Source organism: Solea senegalensis, linkage group LG3, assembly GCF_019176455.1.
Source record: "Solea senegalensis isolate Sse05_10M linkage group LG3, IFAPA_SoseM_1, whole genome shotgun sequence".
Lineage (NCBI taxonomy): Eukaryota > Metazoa > Chordata > Actinopteri > Pleuronectiformes > Soleidae > Solea > Solea senegalensis.
The window spans coordinates 27,708,023-27,729,219 of NC_058023.1; the positions used below are offsets into that span (position 1 = coordinate 27,708,023).

Consider the following 21,197-nt stretch of genomic DNA (forward strand, 5'->3'; position numbering starts at 1 on the left):
TCTCCAACATTTAGCAAGGAAATTTCTAAAATCTCATTATTTAACAGAGGATTCTGGTGTATTTAGCGACAGCGCTGCTGAAAACTGGCGATTCTTTGAGTGGTTTGTCTCTTTGTTGGCTCGGCCACATAAGTTGTTCACATTGAGTTGTTCTATGTTGGGCAGCATTGGTTTATAGGCAGAATAACAGCTTGACAAAATACCTTGCTAGTTATCTAGTATCTGGTAAAGACTTTCTCTATTAGCTGCTCGCTAATTGCAATTGTGCCGTTTCATGCTAGACAGGAAGTAAAAGCAGACTCTCTGAAATGGTTTGCCGGACATGAAGGATCGAGCTACAAGTACGTGGAGGTCTGGAAACTAAAAACAATTAGCTAGCCAGTTCTCTGTTATGTCTTGGCCACATCAGTTGTCCACATGGAGTGTAATGCGCTGCAACTCTTTCTAGTTCTATGTTGGGCAGAATAACAGCTTGACAAAATACCTTGCTAGTTATCTAATATCTGGTAAAGACTTTCTCTATTAGCTGCTCGCTAATTGCAAATGTGCCGTTTCATGCTAGACAGGAAGTAAAAGCCTCTAAGGCTGCTTTTTTTGATATATTTTTTTCCAAAATCGCAATTTCTTCCTATGTTTTATATCAAAAATATCACCTAACGCAGGAATGCGGGCCTTGCACATAAATGAATGGTCAGAACATTCAAGCCCTTGCTAAGGTAACGCAAACTATGAGCTCCAGATTAATGTGATTTTGAAATATAAGGTGACAGCCTTAGCGATATGGAATTCTATAGCTACTAGCGGTAGCATCCAAGATACGTTTCTGCTGCTCTGTTTTAAAAAAACAAAAAGAAGAAAAGAAATTCAGCATTCAGAGAGAACTTGATCAAAGGCATGGGCATGCTGTACAGCTTAAGAGCACAACAGTGTTTGTGTCATTACCTTAACTGCGAGAGGAGGTGATTAAAGTTCCGCACTGCGAGTTTGCTAGTGATCGTAAAGATAATGAACACATCGAATGGCGGCCAAGTTAGAAAAATAACCGTCTCGCAGTGACCGTGGCACAAATTTGAACAAGAAAAATGAGACCGGTATTAACCTTTTAAAAATCATCTGCTGTACTTTATCTGTCCCATTACGTACGACATAAGCATGACTGAACGAAACGAGCTGCTCCAAACATGACGTGAATCAACGACTGGTGCCGGAGGTGTGGCAACTACGCCGTGTTGGGAAAAAAAGTCACTCATCGGGAGACACAGTTCAGAAGTAAAAGCTTGGGAGCATCAAGATCAGGAGTGGAGGTACACTGTCGGAGTGAAAGTTCAGTGAAAGGACACTGTGTACTGGAGGCTTCAGGTTTGTGACAGGTAGGTAAAGAATCCAGACAGAGGCTGAGAATTCCACAGGGGGGAGAAAAGGTCATTCTGCCTGCCACTGAAGATGATACCATGGGTGGGGGCTGCACATTTGGTCTGACAAAATATGGAAAAACGATGAAATCTCAGAAAGGCAGGTGCAGCTGGAGTCGAACCGAGCGTCCCCAGCACACGGTCGAAACGCTGACTTGTGATGTCGGCTACTGCAACTTTTTAAGATGAAGCTTGGGACATTTCATATTGCTTTCTAAATGTGGAGAATCTATTTCAAATGATTTAAACCTGTGGAATCTGACGGGTTGGCACCTCCCTCTGTCACAAATCCAGAAGGAAGTGAACATAAAAAGTGTTGTGCAGCTCAAACATGAAAGTAAGGATTCCTTTCCAGTGACTTGCGGATGAGACTGTGGATGGGGGGAGGGGGGGATTTGAAGGGGGGGTGACTCAGTGGGATTCGCCGTTGACTGAGCTCCCCTCGCCCCGGGGTGAGGAAGAACGGGAAAGCCCCTTCTCTGTGTTTTCTGAGCTGGAGCCATTTTGGCTGTGGTGATCGACCACCGACGACGCGGCACTGGAGGAAGTTGCCGAGGTGGACGAGGGCTTGACCTTCTCCTTAAAGTCTGTTATGATGACCGTCAGGTCCCCAACTGTCACCTCCAGGTGCTGGGCGCTGCTCCTGTCAATGTTTTTTAATCTTGGCCTGATGAGAGACAATAAAAAAAGGTGTTTAAAGTGTTTTCAATTTAACATATATAGGTTCTAGTGTTTTACCCCTTCATCCCTTTTGGTATCAGGTTCCTGCTGATGCCCCAAAATGGTGTCAGTTTGCTTACCTCATCTTCTTGTGACTGTTCTTCTTGAGCGCCGGCTCTCTGTCGCTCTTTTCCCTCTCCACCCGTTCCTTTTTTTCCTTCTTGGGCTGCGAGGGTAACACAAACTGCTGCGTTACCTGCTGCTGCGAGACAAGCTGGGAGACGGGACGAGGTTTCCTGATCCGGGGGGGGAGAGAGAGGAAGGGAGGGTAAAGCGAGAGAGAGACATAAAGAGGAGGACAGACAGAGTGTGGCAGATTAATGAGAGGGAAAATCACAGTGAACACATGGCTTCATGCTAACGTTCCACCATCATCAAGACCAATAATTGCTGCCAGTGCTGGTTAGGCTGGCGTGGCTGAAGTGTTCTTCACACTGGCAGCAAGTGGCACCGCACACAGGGTGCATCCACAATAAACCTCAGGATTCAGCCATCTGAGAGATATGTAGACCTGCAGAGGCTTGCGTTTGCACCCACAGGGATGCACGTTGACAAGAACGAGATCTGCTCCGCTGAGAACAAAGATGTGATCGGAATTTCAAATGTGATGAATAATACACTGATCTCAGAATACATAACAAGTACGCGCCATTTCACGGCTGCATGCTCCTTCTTCTTCTTTCTTCCAAAAACCAAAGGCAAACTGGCCAAGAAATGCATAAAACTGAGGATGGGAGGTCAGCCTTCACTGTCACATTTTGACTGAAGGTCACATCCTAGGCCGTTCTTTTCAAATGGGAAACATTAAAGTCCAAGTGCAGACAGCCTCGACTGGTATCTCCTGACACGTTTGTTCATTACTGCTGCAACAATCCCCACTTCCTGCTTTTCAACAATGGCTCGTGTTGTGTTCATGGCTTCAGTCCACTTACGCACTTGCCAAGTGAGGAGGATGTGCCTTCAAATAGAGGCTCCACACAACATTGATCTGATATCAAGTAATAGCGATTCGGAACATACCGAACTCAATGTTCCCCCTTCCAGTCATATTTCCATTCTCCAGGAGTATCGGTGTCAAAAAAAAATTATACATTATTCAATTGCTCTTGCAATAGTTTGCACGAGTTGTGCGATCGTGTTGCTGTGAGAGTGAGTGTGTGTGTGTGCTTTGAATCCCAGCCAAAAGGTGAGGGTGTTGACAAAGGATATCTGTAGAGTGAGTCAAGGCAACCTGGGGCCAACCTTTGCATGCACACACACTCAGTTATGTCGTTCTGCACCTTTGCACGTCACAGCATGCAAATACTGACCGAAAAAACAAGTGTGCATACAAAAGAAGAAAAAAAAACCATGTGCAACCAGCACACATGTGCACGAAAGCACATTGAGGCACATGACTGTGCACAGACACACACGGCCGTGTGATCGTCACAGGGAATGATGAGTTTCCATGTTCTAAGCTCTGAGCTGTTATTTCATGCAGGGCTGCATGCTAACGATTCTTTTTTGTTGTTGTTTAATCTGCCTTTCTTTGTTATATGAAGTAAATAAAGCAGGAAATATTCACTTTTAAGATTTTAATAGTTAATAAAATAGTTAACCTATTGCCGAGAAGACATCAACAGTTGGTATTAATGGTAAGAGGTCGACTGTGCGGCCTCCGCTGATGAAATAACAGTTTATTAATAACAAATGACATTGACTGGCACAACACTTAAAGTCTTTCTCTCCAAACTGCATTTCGTATCTGCACGTGCAGTATTTTAAATAAAAGTACTATATAACATTATCATAACGTCAAATGCATGATCTGCTTATGAAGTAAATGGTACTTGACGGATGCCAAAATAATACTGGAATTCTAAAAACACTCGCGGTCGCTCCGTGAAAAAACCTCTCTGCACTTGCCTGAAGCAATTCGAGGAGTGTAACACAGCACAAGTACACGCTGTACAAATGTACTGGACTTAACAGGATCCATTCAGAGAATTAGTCTGAACACTTAGCCAAGTGTTGCAGACACTGCGGCACATTTCTGCCCAAATAAGAGTCTCTTGGCCAACATGACTGTCTGTCTGATGTGGAGGAGATGTAGAGATCCTCTTATATGTCAGTCCCGTCAGCAGAAAGAGGCAGAACTGCTGACGAGCCTTTTTCTTTAAATATAAAAAAGCATCACTAAGTCCTTGTTTTCAGCGCAAGTAATTTGCCGCTCTCCTTGACATCCTTTACACCGCGGCACTCCTCCTGCAGCAACACTGTCTGGGGTTTGTGAATTCTGCCGGAGCTCGTACACAGAGCAGCGGCTGTCTCAACACAATCGACCGTCCTGCCCTCGGGACAAATGTTAGCAGCTTCCAAAAAAACAAAAAACAAAAAAAAAAAAACCAAGCCTGCGTCTGCCTCATTCATAACCATGCGTTTGGTCTGGGATTGTTTTGGTGACTCCAGCTGAAGACGTGGCGCCTGTGTGATGTTCCTGTCATGAATTAGTGCTGCCTATTAACGCAACAGATGAGCACTGTATCTTTTTGGAGGTAATGTCATCTGAACCTAATAATCTTTTTTTATGTGAAACTGAAAGGCCGTGCCTCGGAGCAAACGGCGGGCCAAATATAAACATATTTGGGTACATCCTATCCTCCCAGTGCATAACAATGAAGTCGATTCTCACCAACGGAGCCAGTTCAATAACCCGGAGGTTAAAGAGGAGACAAACTAATATTACGGCCAAGGCAGCAGCAGACCTAAACAGAGCTGCCTCTGTTAACCCAATCAAACAGTTATTAGCTTAGCACTTAGGCCTTCACTGCATGCCTCACAAGCGGACTGCCTGCGTTTTTGTGTGAGTCCGTCTATTGATTCCAACAGGAATTTCTGTGCCTAATGTAACGGCCTATTCCCTCTGACGTTTATAGTGCGCGTTGGAGCCGTTGTGCCAAATCGATACTTGCTCCACTCATGCCATCTGTTTTACAGCAGCTAATGGAGTCCCACGCTGAGAAATTAGGACATTATGAGGACGGCTTGAAGGCATCCGAAAAAGGCGAGGTTGAAGGCAACAATGGACGTCTGTCAGCCAATCTTTTCTTTTCCATGGAATGTGATCAGGAAATCAGATATATAGGTATTGTCGGTATCGGTCTAATACTAATCAGAATCACTGGATTGGATATTGGAAAATGCAAAAATGTAAAATCCAATAATATTGGAAAACCCTACATTTCATATAACTGCTTCACTGAGCACAATCTATACAAATGTGGGCCGTTTATTTCTTCTCTAAGATTACGACTTCCACTAAAATACGAGCCAACTCCAACTTTGGGTCTTGGACTTGGACTGGTAATGTTGGTTGTTTAAATAAAATTGGATGCGGTCTTTGAGTAGCTGGGATTCCACATGGCCTAAAATGAAACTGTAAATTGATAATGTTTAATTTTCAGCGTCTTGAGGGGGGGGGATCTGTGCACAACAAACGATTATTTTCATTGAGTACTCGTTTGGTCCGAAAAATGTCACAAAAGTTTGAAAAAAGTCATGAATGGACCAAACCTATTCAGTTTGAATGATTTCTTTGTTTTATGGAGCAAAGAAAAAACCCAGAAAATTCACATTAAAGAAGCTGGGAAATCAGTGAGTTTGTCTTGGTTAATGAAAAACACTCAAAATAGTTGACTGTTAATTTGGTAATCAAATAATCGTCGCAGCGCTACTCTTAGTAACCTCTGCAGGCGCTGACGGCGTACTGGAATGAGGCAGGCGCATTATGTTTTTAAAATGGCTGGTTATGGTTTCAAAAAAATGTGAAACTGTCCTTTTCCGGCTTTAAACCTAAAGCTAAAGATGAACTCGTCTCACCCCGTGAGCTGGAAAGGCTGGCAAGTACAAGCGCTGTCACTGATCCCTCAGCGTTTTCTCCAACGAGGAAACTCTGGCTGACTCTTTCCCGAGCACATCACACACGGACCTATCTCCCTTCTTTATCCTTTTGGAACTCGTCTCCTTGCGACGCACCCGCTGACCTTACATTTCTCTCTTCCTCTGGCCTGTGCTTGTGAACAGACAAATAACCGCAGCTCCCTGTGGTCCAACAGTGCAAGAAAATATTAATAACCTCTCCAGTTTTTGAATGTGTCACAGATGGAAAATGTTTCTCCGAGACAGATTTTCCGGAGGAGTTCAAGTGATGAGATATGTCCTGTTTCTGCCACAGTGGACACACGGGGTCAACACCACTGCTTGATGCAATTCAGCAATTTGAACAGATGGGATGCCGACCGCTGTACGAGCCAATGTTCCTTTTTTTAATCTAAACAAACAGGATTATAATGGACTACATATTAAAAAACGAGTCCGCAAACTTCCTGCCGCTTCAGATTTGATCCCTGTGCAACGCGGACGCGACACCAAAGTGCATCTGCCAAATGATTTATCGAGTTTTATTACACATGCTGGCGGATGGGCCACAATAAACCTGAACACATGTGCTGTAATAACTCCACCGTCTCCACTGCAAGGGCTGCATCAGCAGGTGAAACGTCCGTACAAGGACATCAAGGTCTACAGACGAGGTGCGCCGAAGTGGGTGCGGTGTTGGCGCTACAAATCAAGCTTAATTTGCTTTGAAGGTTGGAGCCAGTTTGGAATTTCACTTAAAATAAAGTTGTTATTTGGAGCATTTGCTCTATAAACTGTTTAAAAAAAGTCACGCGTTACATCCAAGAGCTTTCCGCAAAGATGAAATGCGCCGTGGCCACAACTGGTTGTGACTATTCTATGATAAACGCTTTGCTTAATTTAATTCTTGCATAGTTAATGGATTTTCTGACCCAATTACAAACATGAAAATGATTACTGTAAAGGTAAATTAGACCTTGTGTGTTTTAGTGCACCGTCTGTAAAACAACTATTAAAATATGTAGAAAAAAACGGTAGTAAGTGCTGGAAATCCTTGAAAAGTGCTTGAATTTGATGTTGGGAAAAGGTACATGAACCATGTAAGGAATTATTTACATTCTAAAACGCGTTTCTGTCCAAATTTCAGAGTGATTTATTTGATCTAATAAACAAACTGTTAAGCCAAATAGTTTGTGCCAATTTGTTGTGAAAGAAATACAGTTGCAATTTCAGCCTTTTTTTTTAGCACTTGCAAATTCTGAGAATTTGTGCAGTACATGTGGACATGAATGAATTATTTAGCTAATATTTGGAAGTATCCATTCTGCAGCACAGGACATAACCTCTCAACTAACTGAGAGAGGCGCTGGGCAAATCGTCATGCTCGTATTTCAGTTTACGCACACAGCAAACATTTAATCAAAGCGATTGTTATGAGAATGAAGACCAAACAGACACAAGATGGCCGACCGAAAGAAAGCTCTGATTACTGCATCCAAAGTCAGCAGCACGGGACTCTGCCGATGTTTGTACTGCCTGCTAACATTTGTCAAGTACATTGTGTGATGAGCAAACAGACTACACGACACCTGATGGACTGCAAATACACACTCGTGTGTGTGTGTGTGTGTGTGTGCGCCCGATGCGATAAACAAACCTTCCTGCTCTGTGATGATTATAAGATCGTTGTGAAATAGCTGATTTTATGCCCTGTTGAACAGTCTCCATTCAGGTGGAGGTGCTTTGTGTGTGTAAGGTTTTCTATCAGCGGGTTGTAGGACCGCTCCTGGGAGCTCCTCCAGCCCAGTGATTAATGTCTTTCCCTGCCCATACATGCTTTCGTGTGTGTGTGTGTGTGTGTGTGTGTGTAAAAGACAGAGAGACAGATGGCTCTCCACGTCCTGTGGTTTATGACACCTTCTACAGCCTGCTAGCCACACTCTACCACACCGACACTCTAACACAAACGCCCACCTGCCCTGACACACACACACACACATACATACAGGGTAGTATGTCATGCATCAGTGTCACCATAGTAATTACAGGCTTATCATGTCGCCATAATCTCGAGCCGCACTGACGTGATAACAGGCAGCTTCATTGTCCCCGGTGTACTCTCGGTTTTGTAGGCTGCGTGAGCGAGCGCCAACACTAGTAACCCACACATCCCACATGCACTGTGCGTGCGACATACAGAGGATGTAATAATTCAGATGGGATAATAAAAACGCAGTTCGCTTCTTCTTCTTTTCTTTTTTTTTTTTCACATGCAGCACACTTGTTTATAGTGCTGTTATTTTACCCTTTTCTTTTTTTTTAATTGGTTGCGATAATAATCCGAGTTTATCGCTGCTGCAATTTGTAAAAAAAACCAAAACAAAACAAAACATTGCTGCACTCTTCCCTCCCCACGCACACATCCTGTGTAGCTGCAATAAAAATGCTCCTGCAACAAATGCAAAATTAACTCTACCATTAAAAAAAAACAGGCAGCAAAACACCAGCAATGTCTGGTAAATTGGCTTTTTCCCCACACAGTTACGCTACAACGTGCATTACCAAGTCGCCACTGAGGGCCCATTTATACTAATATTATATACAACACCATCAAGTAAAATTCCCAGACTTAAATTTAGTGTTATTGCATTCCACCGACACGGAAATCGCTTGCGTTTCAGTCTATTCCGAATTAAAAAACAATAAAAATTAACCCATTTTACTGGACGCTATGTTGCTGCCTGGCCTGCAACTTGGTGCTCGGAACTGCCCTCTATAGGAAGTATTGTGCAAACGCTCATAGCAGTGCAAAAGACGCAGGTATGTAGGGAAGTGATGGAGATCATGTTTGTAACAAACGGATGTAAGACAGCTAAAAATGGAGTATAAATGGACCTTAATATAGAGGGCACGATGCGATAGAGTGTTATTTTGTATCCTCGGGGGTGTTTACGTTTCAAGACTACCATCAAAGCATTTGCTGCCACATCCAAAGTGGATATTCTGCCCATATCACAGCCCTGATTTTAAAACATCCGCCATTCACATCGTAATCTCAAATTATTGCTGAGATTGAAGGAGTGACTGAAGGGAAGATGTAAATTCAAGTCATTAAACACGACTTGAATGTTTTCAAAAACCTGCATGTTCATCTGCTTTGTTGTTAAAGCGGGAAAACGGATGGAGTAACTGCTTTTTATTGCCAAATAAACCTCTTCATTCCAGTATTCACGTCTCGTGTACACATGGTTCTGGAACAATGCAGCACACACGCAGACTTTCCTTCTATAAATTTCAATTGCAGAAATGTTTCTCCAGGCAGCGTTTAATGGCATGCACATACAGCGGCATTGTAGCGTGCATTACTTTTCACCGCAATCGCGCTTTTCTCCGGTAATGCAGCTCTTCTGGGAACAGAATATTAAACGTTACGCAAAGATAATTACTCCTCTCTGCATTTGAAGCGAGTCTAATGCCAAATTTCACAACCCTCTGTCTGATACGGCTCCAAACCGTCATTTGACATGAGTCAGGCAACACCAGCAGGCTGATCACTATCTTATGTTTATGATGATATCTACTAAAACTAATCACTGGCTAGTTTCATGGGGGGAAAAGGCTTTGAGAAGGCATTAGTTTTATTGTCAGTATCTGTGTGCGATTCTTCTACTGTGCTTTTTTAAGATAGGCAATAAAATTGAATTCAACTTATCTCGTTCACAAGCATACGGTGATATTTTTGAGCTGTGCTGAGACGTTTACCGACGACGGACACATAAATGCGTCATATCTCATATAACGATTGCTCAGAACTACTTTTATGTTATCACAACCGTGTTATCGTAACGTGACTGCTCATTAAACCCTTGTGCCGACGCAGCGATAACCAGCCATTTCAAAAACATAATGTTCCAGACATTTGTAGCTCCTCCCTCACGTCATAGTTGATGGACATCTCTCTTAACAGCAGGTCCCTGACCCAGTACTTTTAGTGAGTATCAACCCCAGGTTTCAATCGTTTCGTTGCCATTTCCTGTGTTGCCTTTAATATTTTGGACTGTCGAGGCGACACAACAAGACATTTGAGGACATAACCTTGGACATTGGCATACGTATACATTTGTTTTCTACTTTCAGTCTAATTCATGCTGCTAAAAGGACATCCTCGAAGCCCTTTGATTAGACATTGGCTCAAATCCATTGCTTAAATAACATTTTTTATTCATATGTTACACCACTATTTCAGACTGTCGCACGAAAACCGGCTGGTGTTGAGCCAAATGCACAGTTACAGGTCAATTCTGGGTGTGTACACTGCATATGAGCTTGTGCAGAGGATGATTTTTTAAAAAAAAAAAACATCTTTGCAAGCCAAATGCTCCCAGCCAGTCAGAGAAAAGGGGTCTGTGCTTGTTTGTTTTAGGTGGAGCCGATGAAGCCGTTGCACATCAGTCAATCTGTCACCGAGTGGACTGTCTGTAAGTTAAGTTCGGTGCTCGAAGGCGGAGGGGGTGAGATGGAGAGATTGCAGAGGGGAAGGGTTCAGGCTCGGGAGAAAGAGGTTCAAACATAAACACGAGGAGACGGAGGCGAGAAAACACAGTAGAAACATGATCGAGCTCGCTGTTCTGAGATGTGGAAATATAATGCTGCTAAACAAGTTCTCCACTGGAGATTGCGCACACACAAACACACACACACACACATGCACAAGCACGTGTTTCCCTGGTGGACCTGACCTGTCACAGCTCGGCTCAGTGAACAGATACAGAGGGTGGAGGTGAGAGAGACACACACACACACACACACACACACGCACAGAGATTAGATTTGGATTTAACTGTGCGTCTGTCAGCGCCGCTTCACTTGGCATTCTCGCCAGTTGCATTCACATCTTTGTCTTTAATCATCAGCATGACACCCTAATCCGGGACGCGCAGTAATGGCCGAACCATGTTTTGCTCAAGGGCAGTTCCTGTCCGCGGATGATGCAGGGAATCAAACCTGTGACCTTGCGCTGATCAAACTGCCACTTTTTTTTTAAGTACCACACACACATTTTGATCTACCGCGCCCGGATTGCAAAAGCTGGGACTGGGGCCAAAGAGTCACTGAAGATCAAATAGGAAAGTCTTAAGGTAATGAGGCTGGAGTGTGTGTGTGTGTGTGTGTGCGATCGCCGAGCTCATCTCCGGTGGTTTTTTAATTCAACACTCGCAGCTCAATGTCACAGAGCAAAAACTATTTCTTCACATGAATCGGCACAAACGACTCGAGTGTAGAGAGAATATTAAAACCTTGTTTCTCTTTCATGCCGTGCTCCACTTGTGTTTTGGTTTCCCGGCTGCAGAAGTTTCCCGAAGCCGCGCACAGAATTAGCAGGACATTGGCCAGTTCCCTCTTTGTCTCAAATCTCTTCCATTACACCTCACACCTCAGCTTCACGAAGCATTCATCTTCATATACTGGTGGCTACACACACACACACATACAAACTCTCTTCCTCTTCAAAGCCCTCTCTACTCTGTCCTAAAAATGTCCCCGTTTTTTTAGCTTCCATCGCGTCTCGCACTTGCTCGGAACACACCGATCCTGACAGGAAAGGAGACATTTTATGCGTTCGATTAATTCTCGACGAGCATTTCATTGACTTTTAAGCCACTTCCCACTGAAGCCAACCTCGCCGTCCGACCTGTGACCTTCAGGACATCCCCGCTGGTCAACCAAGCCGTTAAAATCTGTGTTTTAACAGCTTTTTGACCGGTGAGAATGTTTTTAATTGACATTCACTCCCGGGTCAAATGACTGCAATAAAAAAGCAGGTTTTTATTGGCGCTAGCTCCCGGAGGTATTAATGGAACTGCAAGACCTGTGTGAGCATGTGTGTTTCTTCATTGTCTGCTTTATTTTTTTTTTGATGTGGCGTCGTTTCTGGCACAGCGTTAAAGATGCAAACTCATCTTCTAGCTGTTTCCAGTCAATCTTACTTTTTTTTTTTTACATCTTAACTCAACTCATTAGAGCCGCAAGTAACGATTATTTTCATAATCGATTCATCGTTTGGTCCATAAAATACCAGAAAACCTTAAAAAATGTTGATCGATTTCTTTCTTTGATTTCTTTGTTATCCAGAGCAAAGAAATGAAGAAAATACTCACATTTAAGAAGCTTAAAGAATAGGAAATCTTGTTCTAATCATGACAAAAGCTTCAAACCGATTCATCAATTACCAAAATAGCTGTCAATTAATTTAGTAATCGATTAATTGTTTCAGGGCAACGGTGTTTAAGGGATAGAGTGAGTCGTCTTTCAAATGTAAAGGTCAGGGGTTCTAATTCCAGCTAGTGCTTCTCATGTACATGCCGTTTGTGTCTCCAGGCAAGACACTTAACCTCAAGTTGCTCGTGACGGCGTGTGGATGAGTATGAAAGGAAACGCTGTACACGATGCAATTAGTGTAGTGTAGTGTAGTGTAGTGTAAAGCAGTTTTGAGTGGTACACTTTTACTTTCTGTTCAGTTTGACTGAAACTGAACACAAGACACAAAATAGTGCCGGTGTTCTTCCAACTTGTTATGTTTCCATTGCTTTTGCTACATGACATTTCATGCAAAAGTGACACAGAGATGATGGGGGACGGGGGGGGACTAGAGACCACAGGGCAGACCAACCACTGGAAATAGGAATGACAACTATTCCCACTTTTTAGTGGGCTGACCCAGGTTCAACAACCCCTGCGTGTACACACTGGTGTTAGTGTGAGCGAGGCTTCACTCTGTCCAGCGGATGCTCCTAATGGCAGCACTGGGCCGTGTATGAATACATTACTTCACAGTTCCAGTTTAGTCATGCTTGTTTACTCGGCGGCGAGAAAATGTTGCCATGTCCCCGCATTAATATTCTGCATGTTCTTTTGCCCTTTGGCGCTTTCACCTCGCCCACTGAGAAAACCCACTTGTCTGTTGTGTTTGCTCATTAACAGCAGCGACCACCTGTGTGGCCATTTTGCTGCCGCAGCATTAGCCCCCGTGTTTGAGTGCTTGCGTAGGATCTGTACAACTGTACTACCTTCTCCTACTACTACTACTACTACTACTACTACTTCACTTCTGTGGCACTGCAGCAGGAAAGATGGGGGAGCTATTAACATTAAATAAGACTTCCTCATGCACACTGGCACCGGGTGTCAAGGGTGTAGCGGGGAAATTCATGGGCCTCCCCGTGTCCTTGCAGTTTTACCTCCCCGAGAAAAATGTCCAGATGGGGAGGACAAAGCTTTCGGTGGATGTTTGGACAGTTTGTTGGCAAAGCTGCCGGCTGCTTGTTTGTTATGGAAACACAGCACGGCGCAAGCGAGTGAAGCATCGTCGGCAATCACCACTCGCAAACGCAAGAAAGCCAGACCCGGTGACAACAGTTTGTCTGAAGCGCTTTCTCTTTTGTCAGCGTGTGCAGCAACTCCGCTCGAGTGTTTTTATGTGTAAAATATGCATGTTCAGTGCATCCGTACATCTGTGTGTGTGTGTGTGTGTGAGTCACAGAGGGCTGATTAAGCTGTTGCATAGTAATGAGCTATGGCTGTCTGTCTGGCAGCTGCTGTGACAACCTCTTTTCACAACTTGGCCCTCCCACACACACACACACGCACAAACACACACACACACACTGTGCAGTTTGCACTTGTGCCGACATGACGCAACAGTCCTGAAAACCGACGTGTTGTGGTTGTTGTTGTCTTTTTTGTAGAGTTAAATCACTGGGAAAGGGAAGTTGTGCTAATGCGGAAGAGGGTCATTAGTGGAGCATTAAAGGCGGAGATCATATAACAACACAACAGTTCGTTAATAACAGGAGGAAACGGCCTTGATCCTTCTACGTCTGCTTGTTTTTTCATCCTGATCTTGAACTCCTCTCAGGAATAGGTCATTTCCTGCTCAAAAAAGACACCTCATGTGCAGAGGGCACCGTGTGTGTGTGTGTGTGTGTGTGTGTGTGAGCACATAGATTCTGTGTATTTGTATGCTTGAGTACCCGTGTAGCCCCCACACACACACACACACACACTCTCCCCACGGCGCCACCTCCCTCTTGCGAATATCTCCAGGGCAACAAGATTGATGTGTGTGCTTAAAGAGAGCACCACGCCTGTCCCTCATCTCACTGAGGTCAGTGTTAGCACTTGGGCACGGCACATGGAGACTAATGCGCAGCCGAGAGGAGATGTGAGCCGACAAGGACTAACAAATAAACATGTTGCCTGTAAGAGGGGAAACATCAATATAGGAGAAATAAATGTAGAAAAACACAGTCACCATGGTTATGTTTATGTTTGAACTGCATTTGGAGCATTCGAATATATGACGATACACTCACTGGCCAATTTACACTTGCTGACCTACTTGTCATTGCAAATATCTAATTAGCCAATCATTTAGGCATGTAGGCAGCGTGAAGAAGACCTGCTGCTGTTAGGTATTTCATAAACTGCCGATCTACTGGGATTCTCACACACACACAAGCCACTCTTGAGTTTACAGAAAATGAAAAATATAAAAAAAATATCCAGGAAGTGACAGTTTCGCAAGGAATAAAATACCTTGTTTGAGGCCAGAGGTCAGAGGAGAATGAACAGACTGGTGAAAATGGTAGAAAGTAGGGATGAGGCAATGCAATATTAAGTATCTGTATCAGTCCTAAATATTACATAAATGCTTCCCTGAGCACAGGCTATAAAGAGACATGTGCCACCATTATCATGAGACCTGAATGCAAGATAGAAATGCACATTTCTGCAGCGATCATGTGTTTTTATGTGGACTTATTTTGGGAAAGAATGAAAAAAGCTAAACAAGTGAGTTCTTTAAAAAAAGCACAGTACCACATTGGTATCAGTAGATACGCAATCATTCGTCTCCTCACCCATGGAACTCTGAACTCAAGTTTGAGGCCTCAAGCTTCGCGGTTCGGTTAGCATCGTATTGATGATCTACAACCAGAAATTCGGACATTACCTGCAACCAGGCTCCTATTGGACAATACCAGCTGTCAATCACACATGATGTCCACTCAGTGGTGCAGTCCTCATCTATTGTCTTCTAAATGGGAACACAACTTACAAAATCGACACCGCGTTCTACTGAAGAAGACCTGAAACTCACAGTTGAGACCATAAACTCCCCAGGAAAATGTCTACTGACGTTATAAATTGAGTGGGAAGTAGGATCACTTCCATATAGACTTCCATTCAAAGGAGTTCTTTGTGCAAACAGCAGAGTCGCCCCCTAGCGGCTGTTCAATAATTCGTATTTCCTGGTTAGCTTCAAGGAGGAAACCAACCATCAGTCAGTACGTTTACAAGCGCAGTTTAAGTGGGCTAAGGCGGTAGTCCGACTAAGACAGGCAACCGGACAACATGCCGAGTCCGAGTATACATGCGGAGTAGAAGTAGTAGGTGGCGCTGTATCTCTCTACAAGCTAGAGCGATTTGAAACAGTCACAGAAAAACAAACGGCAAACGGTGAGCTGGACCGTGCTGTGGTTCTGTAGATTTTGTACCTGCTGTATTAATCGTGATACAAATTAGATCGAGCATGGCTCTCGTGGTTGCTGTGTTGTCCGAAAGAAAGATGCCGCTGTATGATTTCCAGCAACAGTACTGTTGTTTATACGAACATCATCTCCTTTTACTTCCTGGCAGAACATTTCGGTGCATGTACAGAACACCAAGTCCGACTCCAGTCCGACTAAGATTATACGTGCAAGAGTAATCGGACTGTGAATCGCGTCATCCAAGTATGTTAGTTCTACTAAGACGAGCTCGATTTTAGTCGGATTAACGTGTTAAAATGACATTAACAGAAAAAAACATTTTATTGTTATAGTCCCGGTCAAATCTGACTTTTAATAGGGCTGAATAAATATCAATAATTGCGATTGATTTGACTGAAAATGCTATTGCGATATGAGAGGGACTGGCACTATTCTCATTTTCATTTGAATAACACATTTAAAACGATTACCGTGCGATATCTTGGCAAATGTGTAAGAAACAACAGTGTCCTCTTTCTACCGTGTTGCGGTTTCGATAACATTTTGACTAATTGTTCAGCCCTAACTTTTAACATGCACGTAAGCGCACTGAGTGTTTTATATATGGTCTGTGGTACTGAGCCATCTCTAAGAGAGAGTCAGCAGTAACTCAACTAACCACTCATAAGCACTAAGGTATGCAGAAGACCATTTCTGACCAACACACAACACCTCAAACCTTAAAGCAGATGTGTTACAACAGCAGTAGACACTGGTCACTTTATTAGGTACACACAATTTCTTAAAGAAGTGGCCGGTGAGTGCATACATGTGCTACGTTAAGCCCATTTTCTTAAGGAACAGGTAGAACAGTTTGTTTAAGTGGAGTTATAAGAGGAGCAACTCGGTCCCCGAGGACCCCTCCCACCCAAACATACACAACTGGAAGTCACTAAAAATGCGAGGAAGCTCAGAGGTAATTTCCATCCATCGTCTTACCTTGTTGAAGTGCCCTTCCTCACATCACACATCATGCACTTGAAAGCCTCGGCCGTGTTCTTGTATGTGCACACGCTGCAGTCCCAAAACCCCTCGTCGGAGGAGGGCTTCGGTTGACGCTTCGGCCTTTAAAACAGTAAAATGTAAATAAGATTAATGAGGAGGAGGAGGAGGAGTAAGATTAGAATGTTGTAGGGGAGAAATGGAGACAAGAGGAGTGAGTTGAGATCGCTTCCATGTCAGACAATCGATAGAAAACATCTGGGTAAATCAGCCTTGTAGGATTTAGGAAATCATCTGCGAGCGCGCTGAGATCCGACACTGTAATTGGCGATGAGGTTTTAACACCCCCGCGCGTGCATCTCGCACGCGCGCACACACTCAAAAGCAGAGAGCGAGCGAGGGAGAGAGAGAGACACGGTGAAGAAAAACCCTTTTTTTTCCAGTGCGCTCGCCGATTACCGCTCCCTCTCCTAGCTTGAATATTCGGGACACAGCGAGTGGGTGTTTCATTTTTTTTTACCTTGTGGGACTCCTCTTGTCGCCCATGCCAGACCAGGGTTCCTGAGAAGGCGCTGAGACGAGCACAAAGTCGCGTTATTTCCGACAATTTCAGCAAAAGAAGACGCGATGCGCCTGTGCCGCTCGGCTTCCAGCTGTCGTGGAAACTCCGCTTGGGAAATGGTCACGTGACGCACCGCGGCCAATCAGAGGCCGGGTTACTTCCCGAGGCTGACGTTCATCTTGATGAATCGTTGTTGCCTTCACGTTCCCTCTGTGAGCTGGTATTTTTGTGTTATTGGGCTCATAACCGTGTTGTTATTTGGTAATAACCAGTAATTCTCTGTTATTCCATCAAAGCTCCACGAAGGAGGGGCTGTGCTCCACATCTGCATATATGTTAATACAACTGCAGCTGTATATACATTCTAATCCATTACTGCAGCACTGTTTTAATATAATATATTAATGACTTTCATCGCGAAAGTAAAAAGACAAAAGGCATGTAGGTAACGATAATGACCGACAATAACATGCTCAAAATGTAAATAAAATGTATTATTATATTTAAACAGGCATACTGATAAGGACAACGACCTGTTTAATGTAAACGTTTAACGTTTTTAAACATTATTGACTCACTTTGGGTACTTAATTATCCCGGAAGTGAAAAATACGGGAATGAAAATGACACGAATGTAACCGCAGCAGTTGACAATAACAAATGCATTTCATTAATAATAATGAGTACTAGTCGTCGCTTTCTTTTATTTATGTGTTATACATTTTATTTGCATGTCATTCTTTTCTTTTCTATGTGTGTGTGCGTGTGTTTGCACACGTTTCTACTGGCAATAAAAAGCAATCTTTGAATCATGAATTGTCATTGCCACGAGCTCCAAACCTTTTAATGTCCATTTCCGACAGCGTCTGCAGCAGCAGCAGCCTGGCGTGAACACGAGCCCACTCACATCCGTTCACTGTGCTTTCATCATCACACCCCTCCATCTTTGTGTTGGCCTCGCTCACTGCAGACATGCCGCACAGACGCGTTAAAGACATCAGGGAATCCCTCGCTTTGTCTGCGGGTTGACGCAAGCCGACTCCAAAGACCATGATCCCAAGCGAACATGGAGAGACGGGGAGAGCAGGAAGCTCGGGGTTCCCGCAACTCTTCATTTCAAGGACAGCACAGCACTAATGCCTGGATTGTGGCATGATGGCTGTTCCAATATGTTGGTCTTTATTACAGGAGTAATTCGTTTACACTCCTATTAGAATGTTTATATCATGCATGCGAGGAAAGCGATGCACAATTCAGTCAAATGTACTATAATCATCATTTGGCTTTCTATATACAGACGTATTCATAACCTAATAAGTCAGTAATTAACAAATGCACATCCTTCTCTGCAGTGATTGACAGATTAACTGCGATTTGCTTATTTAGTTTTTATTAATTTATTCTAGTGTTGGTACAGTGGCCCTAACATGTATTTATTATGTATTTTAAATGTTAATATTCAGTGTAGCCTGGACCACTTTTATTTCACATATTATGTTTGTCATAAGATGTCAAAGGATGCCACTGTTCTACAACTAAAACACTACATCTACTACACTGAACTAAAAGTAGTGACCTTTTCTTAACGATTTTTGCATGAGTAACCAAGAGTGGTTTGTCATAATAAAGACTCATTGTTTTAATAAATGTTATTATTTTTAAAATCTCACACACAATCACCATTCTTACAGTACAACAAATGTCTCAGCGCTCGAAGGACAAATAATGTAACACAACAAACCACAAAAAACCGAACCCATATTTACAAAACAATTAGGTGCTGATTAGATGTTAGTCATCATAATTATTAGTCACTGAGCTCCTCTTCATCACTGAAGTATGCGCTCTTCTTAATCCTTGGTTTTTTAGAATCTGGGTCTGTTGAAGCGTGTGCTTCTTGAGACAAAGCAGGTGCCGGCTTCCTTTGTGTCTCCTCTTCCTCAATACGAGCTTGCTGGAAGGAAACAAAGAAAAGAGGACATATTACCTTTTTCCATAGGTCACTGTCTCGTGCAAAAACCTTGAATCACATGTCAACACTGTCTTTCTTTGGTACCTGCACACTCACCTGAAAAGCTATAGCTTGACTCAGACTATCTAACGCTGGGTCCTCTCCCTCTTCTTCACTTTCTTCTTCTTCTTCTTCCTCACTACAAGGGGAAAGATGCAGGAATTACAAAAGCAACACACCATTATACAACACCTCACAATGGGAGCCATTAAAAACGTACACATGCTCAGGTTTTTTAGGCTTTTTCTTTTTCTTTTCTTTCTTCTTCGGGGGTTCCCTTTCTCCGAGCATGTTACTGGGGCAAGCGTAGCTCAGATGACCTGTATCCTGTAATTTTTAATGAAAAACAAACCATTTCTTTAAGACCTCATACAAATATGCCAGGTTTTTTCCTGCACATTAGAATTTAAAACAGAAAACTGATTTGGAATTAATATTTAACAAGGATAAAAATGCCACAACATTTTCACTAACCCCACATTCATAACATTTAGTCTTGTCTGTGTAGTTACGCCTTCTTATAAACTCAGTTGCCCGTCCGTTGTCGATTGCAATGCTCGCCTTGACTGTCCTGCCAAACAACTGAGAGACAAACACATTTATAAATCTGACAAGTGACTAACCAACGCTAACAAGGAGACGACAACACCATCAGTACTTAACATGTTAAAACCAATAGTTTCCATATGAAATAGTCTCACCTGCTTGTTGTTCACTGCTCGTGCACAGTTATGAGCTGATTCTCTGTCGAGGAAGAGAACAAACGCCACCCCTTTACTCTGTCGAGAGACCTTATCTTTGACAATTGTGACCCTGGAAAAGATTTCAATAACCATCAATGCATATTTTAAAATGTTGAAAGGTATTAAAGAGACACGTGTAGGATTTCAACCTCCAAATACTGTCAAGATTATTTTGAGAATACATGAACTCATGAACAGGGTGAATGTCACCTCTGTCAAAGCCTGAGCAGGTCTGCATTGCTTGAGTGATGGTGACCTGGTCCTGTTACTGTTGGACTAGAAAGTGTAAATAGTTTGCTTGTCCTCTGTATCTAGAGCAGTTCAGCCTGCTGTGTGTGAGGACTTGTTATTGAAGTAATCTCGCCCTGTTGTCCATCTCATTCATAAATCAAGTTATTCAAACAATGTGCATACAATGAGCAAAAGGTTATACAAGCCAAGCTGAAAATGTAAAATAAAGTACTATTGTTGTTTTGTGGGGAGTTAGTTTTTGTGTCTATCTTGAAAAATAAAACAATGTAATCATCTTTGTATAAAATATCATAACATAGGCAACTGTACTTGGTCTGAAGACAAGGTTGTTTGTACATTTGAAAAAACTGGCACCTCCATTCTGTTTATTTTGCACAATGTGCAAACATTTTGTTTCTATTCTTAACATGTTTATGTATCCCTTATAAGACATTACTACTACCATTTGTGCTGTGGTGTCAATTTGAATTAGTGGAGAAGCATCTTATTTTATCATATTATCTTATTTATCCATAATAACATAAAGTGGCAGAGCCATGACTTACTTGACAACTTTTCCATACTTGGTGAAGAGCTAAAATGAGACGGTGATCTTTTTTAGTATGCAAGTTGACTAATTAAAAAAAAGAAACATCTTTCTTTCACTTTCACATGGAAACAAACTACCTTGTGAAGATCGTTGTTGGTAAGAGAGAAAGGCAGGTTAGACACATACACTGTGCTTTTGCTTGGTGCTAAACCCCCGCTCATACTGGACGCATAAGACGGACTGTATGGACAAAGAATAGGACAGGACAAAGTCAGTGTTCCAAAATATCTACTAAATGAACTGTTAACTATTAGCTAACCGCTTTCATATTAAGAGTATCGTTAAACGTTTAGTCACCTGAGTACTAGTAATTTGAAATAGTTAGTACCAATTGTATTAACTAAACTACTCACCAACACCACCTCCAACAATATCACAATTCGTCCAAAACGCAGTATATCGTGTATTTACTTGTGGCAGACGAAAACAAACACATCACATTTGCACGTCGCAATGTGATGACGTACAAATAGCTCTCG

General features: G+C 42.9%; 2 protein-coding genes across 3 annotated transcripts; both read right to left on the bottom strand.

Annotated features, from left to right (window-relative positions):
* Nucleotides 1-194: 194 nt before the first annotated feature.
* yaf2 (YY1 associated factor 2) lies at nucleotides 195-18,121 on the bottom strand. 2 transcript variants are annotated; one of them, XM_044020984.1, is made up of 4 exons: nucleotides 17,964-18,121; nucleotides 16,559-16,684; nucleotides 2,213-2,368; nucleotides 195-2,079 (listed from the first exon to the last, which is right to left on the bottom strand). In XM_044020984.1, the coding sequence occupies exons 1-4, from the start codon at nucleotides 18,119-18,121 to the stop codon at nucleotides 1,824-1,826; spliced, it is 696 nt and encodes a 231-aa protein (XP_043876919.1). In that variant the 3' UTR covers nucleotides 195-1,823. The 2 variants fall into 2 exon arrangements, with proteins under 2 accessions (XP_043876919.1, XP_043876920.1); XM_044020985.1 differs by lacking the exon at nucleotides 17,964-18,121 and adding an exon at nucleotides 17,082-17,840.
* Nucleotides 18,122-18,760: 639 nt separating this feature from the next.
* On the bottom strand, nucleotides 18,761-21,181 carry zcrb1 (zinc finger CCHC-type and RNA binding motif 1). The gene is made up of 8 exons (XM_044020986.1): nucleotides 21,072-21,181; nucleotides 20,796-20,898; nucleotides 20,675-20,703; nucleotides 19,836-19,947; nucleotides 19,609-19,716; nucleotides 19,355-19,461; nucleotides 19,192-19,273; nucleotides 18,761-19,077 (listed from the first exon to the last, which is right to left on the bottom strand). The coding sequence occupies exons 2-8, from the start codon at nucleotides 20,877-20,879 to the stop codon at nucleotides 18,931-18,933; spliced, it is 669 nt and encodes a 222-aa protein (XP_043876921.1). The 5' UTR covers nucleotides 20,880-20,898; nucleotides 21,072-21,181; the 3' UTR covers nucleotides 18,761-18,930.
* Between the last annotated feature and the right edge of the window lie 16 nt (nucleotides 21,182-21,197).

Bases quoted from the DNA above. Each gene is read 5' to 3' on its own strand.
- yaf2 (XM_044020984.1), bottom strand. From the start codon at position 18,121: ATGTCTTTAACGCGTCTGTGCGGCATGTCTGCAGTGAGCGAGGCCAAC. The intron at 2,369-16,558 runs GTAAGACGATGG...CCCCCGGATCAG, and splicing joins AGGAAGGGCACTTCAACAAG to GAAACCTCGTCCCGTCTCCC. The intron at 2,080-2,212 runs GTAAGCAAACTG...GTCTCTCATCAG, and splicing joins AACAGTCACAAGAAGATGAG to GCCAAGATTAAAAAACATTG.
- zcrb1 (XM_044020986.1), bottom strand. From the start codon at position 20,879: ATGAGCGGGGGTTTAGCACCAAGCAAAAGCACAGTGTATGTGTCTAAC. The intron at 20,704-20,795 runs GTAGTTTGTTTC...GTCTCATTTTAG, and splicing joins CCAACAACGATCTTCACAAG to CTCTTCACCAAGTATGGAAA. The intron at 19,078-19,191 runs GTGAGTGTGCAG...GTTTCCTTCCAG, and splicing joins GTCAAGCTATAGCTTTTCAG to CAAGCTCGTATTGAGGAAGA.